General features: G+C 43.8%; 1 protein-coding gene across 1 annotated transcript; it reads right to left on the bottom strand.

Moving 5' to 3' along the window:
* Positions 1-5: 5 nt before the first annotated feature.
* Positions 6-1,349, bottom strand: LOC116901258 (heterogeneous nuclear ribonucleoprotein A1-like). Its single transcript, XM_032903015.1, has one exon. It carries the CDS (start codon positions 1,152-1,154, stop codon positions 327-329), a length of 828 nt encoding a protein of 275 aa, XP_032758906.1. The 5' UTR covers positions 1,155-1,349; the 3' UTR covers positions 6-326.
* Positions 1,350-10,396: the final 9,047 nt, after the last annotated feature.

Raw genomic sequence — 10,396 nt, 5'->3', positions numbered from 1 at the left:
ACACATTTATTCAGCGTCATGATCAGACTTTTACATTTAGCAATCAACAGCATGGGTGAAAAAGGTCTACAGTAAAACCCTTCGTTGGAATGCTTTACACTTTCCACAGAACAGAAACTAAAATAACCTGTTATACAATTAGTCACAGATACAGTCCTGGAGTTTTTGCCCACACACATGAGTATTGTCTAAAACATGTCTTCTTTGTAGCAGCTAGGCCCTGCCACCACTGTGCTTGGCTGAGTTCACAAATCTGTTGTAACCTGTAGCTTCCCTGTCACTTCTCTGGCTCTCCTCTCCTGCTAAGCTTTGTTTCCTGGCTGTAATTAGAACCTCCTGCCACTGCCATAGCTACTGCTGCTGCTGGAACCTCCATAGCCACCTTGGTTTCGTGGTTTAGCAAAGTACTGGCCTCCACCACCATAAGGGCCAGAGCTCCTGCCTCCAAAGTTTCCTCCTTTCATCGGTCCAAAATTTGATGACTGGTTGTTGTAATTGCCAAAATCATTGTAGCTTCCACCACCTCCAAAATTGCTTCCATCATTGCCAAATCCATTATAGCCATCCCCACTGCCACCATATCCACCACCACCACGGCTGCCACCAAAGCCACCACGACCACTGAAGTTCCCTCCTCGACCAAAATTGTCATTGCCACCAAAACCACCTCCACGACCACCACCAAAGTTTCCGGAACCACTTCGACCTCTCTGGCTGGATGAAGCACTAGCCATCTCTTGTTTCGACAGAGCCTTTCTTACTTCACAGTTGTGGCCATTCACAGTATGGTATTTCTGAATAACAATCTTATCCACAGAGTCATGGTCATCAAAGGTGACAAACGCAAATCCCCTCTTTTTTCCACTGCCTCTGTCAGTCATAATTTCAATCACTTCAATTTTCCCATACTGCTCAAAATAATCTCGTAGGTGATGTTCTTCAGTGTCTTCTTTAATACCGCCAACAAAGATCTTCTTCACAGTTAAGTGGGCACCTGGTCTCTGAGAATCTTCTCTTGACACAGCTCTCTTAGGTTCCACAACTCTTCCATCCACCTTGTGTGGTCTTGCATTCATGGCAGCATCCACTTCCTCCACAGTGGCATATGTGACAAACCCAAAGCCTCTGGATCTTTTGGTGTTTGGATCTCTCATTACCACACAGTCGGTGAGTGTTCCCCATTGCTCAAAATGGCTCCTCAGACTCTCGTCGGTTGTTTCGAAGCTCAGCCCTCCAATGAAGAGCTTCCGCAGCTGTTCCGGTTCCTTGGGGGACTCTTGACTTAGACATGACGGTAGGATGATGAGAGCGTTCAGCGATGCTTCCTCGCCAGCGTCAAAGAGCAGAAAGCAAAATTTGAACTTTTAAACATAACATTAGCCATTACATTCCCTCCTTGAGTTGTGCCGTGCATCTAATCCTTGACTCTGTACTGGGTACCTGTTCATACTGGGACTTAATGATCACCAGTGCAATAGCTCCTCAGAGGGATTTTACAGATCAAGTTAATGCATTGATGGTGCAGTAGCCAATTCCCAGGCACAAGGGAAGGGCCTTACAATGTCTGACAGCAGAGTTACTAGCCAGGCAATGTCTGAGAATGAGAACAGGAACTTTTTGTTTTTCCCTATAGGGCCTTTTTCCTTTCTGAATGGGAGGGTTTTTTTCCGGAGCACATACATTATAGCTAATGATTTCCAAACTGTTTGCATAGAACAACTTTCCCCTAAAGACGTAAAGTAACCTCCTTGTGCCGTTTAGGGCAGGTCCAGCACTCTCCCAAACTGTAAATCCACCTCAGCTAACACGGCCACCTGTTCTAGCTTGGCAATCTATTTTTTCTAATATAGACAGATCCTGGGTTATTTGGCATCTGAGGTTTTTGAAGTTAATATCAGACATTATTGTGCCAGGGGTGTCTGAAGTGGGTCCTCCTGTTATTAACACTAAGCTGATTATGAAGTGTGTGGGGAGGAGAAATGCTTGTCTTTCCTTGAAGATGAGCAAAGGAAGACCCTGTGTTGGTACATGCATGTATTTTCTCCCTACTGCACCACCATAAATAATTACTTGGGAAACAGGGACACCAAGATACAGAATGTCATGGGCTGATGCATCTGCCAAATAGCACAACCTGCGAGCACATTAAAAACCAAACGGTTTCAATTGGGAAGTGGAGAAAGACAAAGGTCTACCTCCATAGTGGTGGCTGACAACTGTTAGACATTTATGACAAATTGGCATTTGCTCTTGTAGGGAGATTTCTTAATAGATATATATCCCATGAAAGAGCAGGAGGAAATATAGTCCCACAAAACATCATTAGTTTCCAACCCACTTCAGTTTTATCTTTAGTAGATTTCACAGACTTTGGTGATGGTCCATTTTTCTGTAGCCAGCATAATCTGCAGTGATGTGGCTTGACTTGGAAATTAAATTTCCATGGGAAGACACCAACTCCCATAGCAGCAGCTGGAGTGGCTTGCTGGCTGGTAAGTAAATGCCCTGGAAGCCAGACTTTCTAATGCCCATGTAACCTAAGACACAGGTTCCACCATCAGAACCCCAGCTCAATGGCCAGGAAGCCTTGGCTGGTGCCATGAACCTCTGCCCCTCCCAGCTTCAATGTAGGGACAACCCTATTCCCCACCTATTAATACCATCCGATTCTAAGAAGTTGCTGCTGAAGCATCCTCAGACCTGTTGGGAGCGATGCCCTTGAAGCTCTCCATTGTTGATGTTAAAATTAAGTATGACTGGGTTCATGAAAAATCCCCAACCAGCTGTAGAAGACTAATACAAATCTGGTGGTCAAGAAAAATGATAATATGATAAAGTTGTCCTGTTGACTAATAATATGACAAACCTGTGACCTTTCTGACAACCTGTCAACATCAGCCTACTCCCTGACCACACGAATATTGTGTCCTCGGCCTGAGTAAATGTTTCTTACTTCCCCCCTCCCTCTGTTACCCCTGTTATGGTATAAATTCAGCATTGGAGAAAAATAAAATTGTTGCCTTGATCAGACTCTTGTCTTGGCGTCCTTCTTCGTGTCTTTTGTCCCCCATTCTCTTCCAGGTACCCCCGGACCCTAGGTACACAGACCCTGTTGTAACACTTCACACTCATAGCCAACTACTCCCTAGAACTTGAATTCTCAGGATGCACCTGAACAACTCTGGGGTGCCTACAATTGGAGACCTCAGCTTTCTCCTATGTTTGATGGTGCCTCTGAGCCAATCAGCAACATAAAATCCTGAGGAGAGGAGAGATGAGTGACCAAGGAACCTAGTGAAGTAGGTGCCCCCATTCCAGTTGGTGCTTCCAGGCCTGTTAGGAACATTTTCACACCTCTGCTAACCTGGATGCAACAGAGTTGAGCAGGATGGACTTTGGTTCTCCCATACTTTGATTAATGTTTGAATTCATTGTCTTATGCCCTGCCATTTGATCTGTGTCAGGTATGTCTTCATCTTCCCACTCCTGTTTGGCATAGGATTCATGGCTTTGGATTTGCATTACATTGAAGTACACTATGTGTCAGAAACCTGGATACTTACAGCCATAATATATCTCACTATCAACTGTCACTTCTCCCATAACCGTTCCTCACTCTTCTATTAACTGATTGAGATATGGCCTGCTTTCCAGAGAACTGGAAACCAACCAAATAAAGACCAAGGCTTCAGTCACCCTCCTCCAATCACTTGGCCCATTTGGAGAGAGAGATCACACTTTATGTACAGAAAGACTCAAAGCTGTGGAGATACTTGCTTGTCCCAGCCTTTGATATGGTAGGTAGACAACCATCAAAGCCCTAGAAAGTTTTATGACTACAAAAGTCTAATTTAGAGCTGGGAATATATCTTGATTGATAGAGTAGCTTTCCTAACATGCTCAAAGTCAGAGTTTGATCTCAGCACTCTGTAGGTGGAGGCAGGAGAATCAATATTTCAAGATCATTCTTAGCTACCTAGTGAGTCTAGTATCAGCTCAAGATAAGACACCCTGTCTGCACAAAAAAAATGAATTCAAATTTTCTGTGGGTAACCAAAATCCCCCAGGATAGCCAAAACAGTGATAACAGATAATGCCCAAAGTCCATTCTACCTGAGGCAGCATGGTATTTGAAAAACTAGAAAAATAGTCAGTGGAGCCAAATAGGAAGCTAAGGAATAGATCCACACATTTCATCAGTCCACTCCTTTAGCAAAGAAGTGAGTCTATAGAAGTGGAGAAATGAGTGTCAGATCCGTTTAACATCCACGTGCCAAACAAATAAGACACTGCCCAGCTTCCATAAAAGTTAATTCAGTGGAGCTCACATAATTACATGTAATTCAGTTACTAGAGGATTGCTCAGGAGGAAATGGAGACCATGAGAGTTTTACTATGACTGAACTTCCTCCCCACCCAAAATTGAGCTTGCCAAATAAACTATGGTGAGGTTCCACTTTGTGTGAATGTGTTAAAATCTTTCCATTTAAAGTTGTTCAGATTGGCCAGTAAGATGGCTCAGTAGGAAGAGCCTTCCTGCATATGCTTAACAACTTGAGTCTGAGATCCAGAACCTATGAGTTAGGAGAGAAATGCCTCCACAGAGTTGCCTTCTGAACCCTCTACACATACTCATGTACACATTACACATAAAAGTAAATAAGAAAAATCTAATTTCTTTGTTTAGGAGAAAAGAAAAATGGTTAAAATGATAATGTAGTTTTATGTATTGTGCCACAGGGTGGAGAGTGATAAATGAGTTTTTCCTATCTAAGGTAGTTAGTCATCAAGAGTCAATACTCCATAACCTCCCAACCTTCTAAAACTCTGGTGGTCATGCCTGTGGAGTCTATCATGCCCAGCGCCATTGTGCTGATTAGGAATTAGACAATGGCATCAAATTGTAAGGTCCAGGCCCACAGGTGGGGTGAAACACAGTCAGAACTGGAGCTAAAGTAAAGTAAAGTAAAGTGGACTTTGTACCCCCCTTGTATTCCTCACAGGTAGCACACATTTCTGGAAAAACATTCAAGAATATTTTTTTCTAACAACAGTGATCCTGACATGAGCAGCTAAGAGCTGGAGGTCCAGCCCCACCCTCCCTTCTATCACACCATCTGTCCAGCCCTGGAGGATTACTGGTCACTGGAGAGCCTGGAGATTCCTCCCCATGGCTTCCTTTCTCCACTTCTCTGCACAAGTGGCCTGGACTCCAATGACCTCCTGAAAATCCAGGTCCACAACCACTTGTGTCCGGGAATGCCAAGGCCAGTAGAAAAGAAGAGGCCCAATAAAGGGACAGAAATGTCATTTGCATTCAGTGTCCTTCCACTTCAGCTTTGCATAGCCAAATGAGGACTTTCCAGCTGACCCTAAACATTTTCCAACTTACTCACTCTTCACCAGTACACATGCACAAACACACAGATCTAGTAACACTAGGGACTCCAGGACCCAGCTGCCCTGGCCCTGCTGCCCCTGAACCTGTGGCTCTATGATCAATAAATACTTTACTAGATGGTGAGGAATCAATGGGCTACATACAGCCAGCCCCCTCCTCACCTCGCAGCTCACCACTGAGGTCCATGGCAAAGCCCAGGATTGTCCCCTTTCTATATAGCAGTTCAATAGGCACAGTCCAGAACACAGCACATAGCAGGAACCACCCAGTCTTGAACATCCTGTGTGCTGGGAAGAATTCTGACAGACATCTCTTTTGCCCACGTTTGTCTACCAGAACCAGGTGTCCTCAGACAGGAATCCCCAAAGATACAGGCAGTATCTAATGATACCTCACATCCCATCAATTGTGGGTACTTTGCTGTGCTATCATGCTCTAGCTGAACATTGCTATGCTTCCCAAATCTGTTCCCACTGCCCTCTTCACCTTAGATTCCTTCCTAGGTAGCAACCCTCCCACGAGCTCTTGTCACCTAACTGTTTTGTTTTAGGGCACTCTCTCATTTTTCTTTCTTTTATCCCTCGCTCTTTTTTTCATCCCTCTGTCTCTCTGTTTCTCCCTTCTTTCTCTTTTCTCTCCTGCCTTTCTCTCATCTCTCCTACCTCTCCTCTTTTTCCTCTTCCTCTTCTCACCTTGATCCTTTCTCTGATGAATCTCACCCCATTTCTTCATTGCACACTTTGCAGGGTGTCATGTATTCCATGCTGGCCTGAACACACTCTCTAGGACAGTTGGCCCTCATCTGCTTCCACCTCCCAAATGCTGTGATCTTAGGCATGCCTCACTGCCGAAGTTTATCTAGCATTGGAGATAGTACCCCCATGTCCCCAGCCCTTCTTCTCCTGACTCTGACTACAACATGGCATAATTTCCCCTCACTGAGAACCTTTAATGCACATCTGCTTTATAACTCATTGGACAGTGATATTTTCTACACTGTGCTAATCACCACAGATGAAAAACTCCTGGTCATGGGCACTTCTGACATTCCAGGCTTTTGAAGGAGTTGGAAAAGAGAGGCATAAAAACAGGCTGTTGTGACCCAGGTCTTCATGAGCATGACTTCTGATCTTAGCTGGTACAAGCACTTCCAGCTGTGTTCCTCAATCTGGATGGAGCACTGTGCATCTCAGAGTAAAGCTGCCTCTCACTGGCCCACAATATGTACTTCCAGTGCAGGCTTCCCCCACACAGCACAGAAAATACAAGCAAAGGAAAGAGGAGTCAGAAACCCTGCCCTATGGCCCCCTTTACTAGACTACACAACAAGGCATTGTCTTTTCTCTAGTCTCCACTCTCAATCTACCCAGCCCAACATGTGGAAAACATTTGTTCATCTGTGGGTTCTTTTATGGGTAGATGGGATACTCAGTAAGGAAGAAATAGAGGTCCCTGTGCTACTCCCTAGCATCTGCTCAATGTCACAGCCTCTGTCTGAGGCATAATGTGAAATCCACAGAACAGAGATGATACTCAGAGGTCTCTGGCCAAGTACAACAGCAGAAGCCAGATGAAGAATCCTCTATGTCACATATGCCATCAGCATGCATAAAACACAAGTCAGAAAAATCAGTGACCTGAACAGGAAGATAAACTGTGATGTTCTTTCTGATCTGGTTGATTCTCTTTTTAGATTCCAGGGTTGTTAGAAATTGTGAGTGGAGAAGGTTATTATCAAAGGCTAGTCACAGTTTCCAGGAAGTCCTTGCCAGACAGGTTAATCAAACATAGTTTTCTGGTTTTGTTCCTCACTTGGCTTTTGAAAGGAGTCTGTGCAGCAAGCCCAAGACAAGTCCCTGGGTTTTCATTATATCTCTCCATCTGGCAAGAACTCAAAGAAAATATTATAAATGTTTATGATCAATGTGACCTTGGGATTTTAAGGTCTTTGGAAATAAGTTGAGTGAGAAAAGTGGAAAACACTGGAGATGTGGACCATAGAATCGGTAGGTTGCTGTACAGAGTTTGATGGGCCATTTTGATTAAAGATTGGAAAACCAAAAATTCAGAGAGAAATGTGGCCAGTGGAGGCCCAGCTTAGGAGGTTTCAGAGGACCAAGACAAGCCTGGAGGCCACTTGAGTTGCATGCTGCTCCAATATATTCTTCCCAATACATTTAATGGCCTGGGCTCCCACGCTGGAAAATTGAGGAAGTTGAGATGTCCATGTGATATGGCACATTGCAGGCTTCCTCTGTGCACATCAGTAAATGAGAAAGTCCAAATTTAACAACAAAAAACCCCATACTTTTCCCCAAGAAACACATAGAAAGGGTTGTAGAAATTCATGAAATTGTACAGGAAGAAACTCATTGGTTGGGGTGGGAGTGAGAGGAAGGTGTACTAAGGGGAAAGCAAGCTGAGCAGCCCACTTGCAGGGGGAGAGAAAACAAAATCACTTCCTAAAGGCAAACAGGATGAGGGTCCATAGTTCTGCCCTCAGGAGAGGCCTCTAGTCCCCATAAATTCAAATCCAGCTTGGGGTTTTAGGTGAGACAGTAATTGGTTTTCAGGTAGGTGGTGGAGGGAAGTCCCACATTGCTACTCCGACTAGAAAGCCATGACTAGGTGCCTTCTTGAGTGAAGACTCTTGTTAAAAAGTGAGCAACCCTGGGGTTGCACAAGAAGGAGCATGCACAAGAATGGGGCCTCCATTATGGAAAACAAGCCAACTGTTGTGTGCAACAAGAAACTAGACTTGAGCTTGGAAGTGCATGGGTGGTGATTATTCCACAGAGGGGGAGCCATGGACAGATCTCATCACATGAGGATAAACCTACACTTAGCCCTGAGCCCAAGGCCAGCACAGAGATAGTTCTGGAACTATCTATCTGGCATTGTAGAGCCCAGGAGCTGTAAAGTTCTAGAGTTATGCATGATGTTAATATCTGTATCCTCTGGCAAAAGAGTTAAGACTTGGGGTGCTTTACAAGTATAGAGTCCAGTCCTCTACCTTTATTCACCTCAGTCCTGTAACTACTCTGTATTTTATCCACTCAGTACTGTGTCTACTTCAGTACTGTATTTACTCAGTACTATATCTTCTCATTAATATGTCCACTTCAGTGCTGTATCTTTTCATTACTGTGTCCCCTTCAGTATTGTACTTTATCTATTCAGTATTGTGTTCACATCAGTATTGTATTTACTCAGTACTGTGTCTGACTCAGTACTGTGTCCACTTCATTACTGTATTTACTCAGTACTATATCTTCTCAGTACTATGTCCACTTCAGTGCTTTATCTTTTCATTACTGTGTCCCCTTCAGTATTGTACCTACTCAGTACTTTATCTACTCAGTACTCTGTTCACTACAGTACTGTATTTACTCAGTACTGTGTCTGACTCAGTACTGTGTCCACTTCAGTACTGTATTTACTCAGTACTATATCTTCTCAGTACTATGTCCACTTCAGTGCTTTATCTTTTCATTACTGTGACCCCTTCAGTATTGAACCTACTCAATACTTTATCTACTCAGTACTTTGTTCACTGCAGTACTGTATTTACTCAGTACTGTGTCTGACTCAGTACTGTGTCCACTTCTGCACTGAAGGAACACTGGTCCGTGTGATTATTGTTTGGGCAGGGCTTTCTCTTCTCCCTCATTCCCCCTCTCTTGCTAAAAACCTTTAGATTATGTTCATATATCAAAGAGCTGAAGTCCAGCAATCAAATACCCTCTTTTTCTCACCTAATTAACATAACCCAACTAAAATTAAACACCTCGTCTTAACATGAGGATGTCTCCTCTCTATTCAGAGACAATCCTTTGTCCCCCAGGGCAAATATTCCTGACTCCTTTCCCTTGCCACTTTTCTCCCCTCTTCCTCTTCTGCTGTTTCTTGTCTTTGTGCCTCGTTTTCTGCCCCTTTTGCCCTGTGAAGCAAAATGACACCTTTGTGCTTAGAACATGGTCTTGTGGTGACCTGCAGCTACTTTGAGGTTCCTTACAAGTACTCTATCTACTCAGTACTGTGTTAGCTTCAGTGCTGTATCTATTCAGTACTGTATCCACTTCAGTAGTGTACCTATTCAGTACTGTATCTACTCAGTGATGTATCTAATTAGTACTGTGTCTTCTCAGTACTGTACCTACTCACTGTTTTTTCTATTCAGTGCTGTATGCGCTCAGTGCTGTATCTACTCACTGCTGTATCTACTCAGCTCTGTATTCTCAGCTCTGTATTCATTTTAGTATTGAATCTAATTCACTGTCAGTACCGGACAGAATGGAAACCTGTTATTTAGGTTACACTGTCTGACAGAGATTTCTCTCTCCCAGCCCAGGAGTGGGTTTTCAGAGAATGGCCAGTCTAAAGCTTTCCAGTTATACAGAAATATAATCATTGGTTAAGAAAGTGACATTAATTATGAAAAGAAAGGAGTGGAAATTAATGTTTTTCTAAAGGCTCAGTCAGGGAGAACTTTCTCTTTCCCCAGGGCTTCATAGAGCATGCATGGAGAGGACAAACCAAATGAGAGGCTTGGGGAACTATTTTCTTCTCCCTGTGTGCATTCTCCTTAGATGACAGAGAGCTCTGGACGAACAATCCAGTGCCTTCCCATCTTCACACAGAGACCATATCTGAGCAAGAGCAGGAGTCAAGCAACAAAAGAAACCACCCCTCCTGCTTCCAGGGTGGGAAAGGTGCAAGTTTGTTTTTCTTTTTGTGGTGGGTGGTTTCTGTGGGAAACCTGAGAGAGACAAAATTATTTGTGTCACCAACAGAGGGTCATAGGTTTTAAGCCAGGGGGTTCTCACACCAGAGAAGGTCCTGATTCAGTACAAAGAAACAGATCTTATAGAAACATATAGAAAGACACACAGACAGACATACAGAAAGACATATATTAAAGACAACCAGCAGTGGCTAGCACGTGTTCATCTACTGGAACAGACAGGGAATCAAGGATGTCTCGCTTGGTTCCAG

The sequence above is a fragment of the Rattus rattus genome, chromosome 5 (genome assembly GCF_011064425.1).
Source record: "Rattus rattus isolate New Zealand chromosome 5, Rrattus_CSIRO_v1, whole genome shotgun sequence".
NCBI classification, from domain to species: Eukaryota; Metazoa; Chordata; class Mammalia; order Rodentia; family Muridae; genus Rattus; species Rattus rattus.
This window is presented reverse-complemented; position numbering and strand designations above follow the sequence as displayed.

Bases quoted from the DNA above. Each gene is read 5' to 3' on its own strand.
- LOC116901258 (XM_032903015.1), bottom strand. From the start codon at position 1,154: ATGAGAGATCCAAACACCAAAAGATCCAGAGGCTTTGGGTTTGTCACA.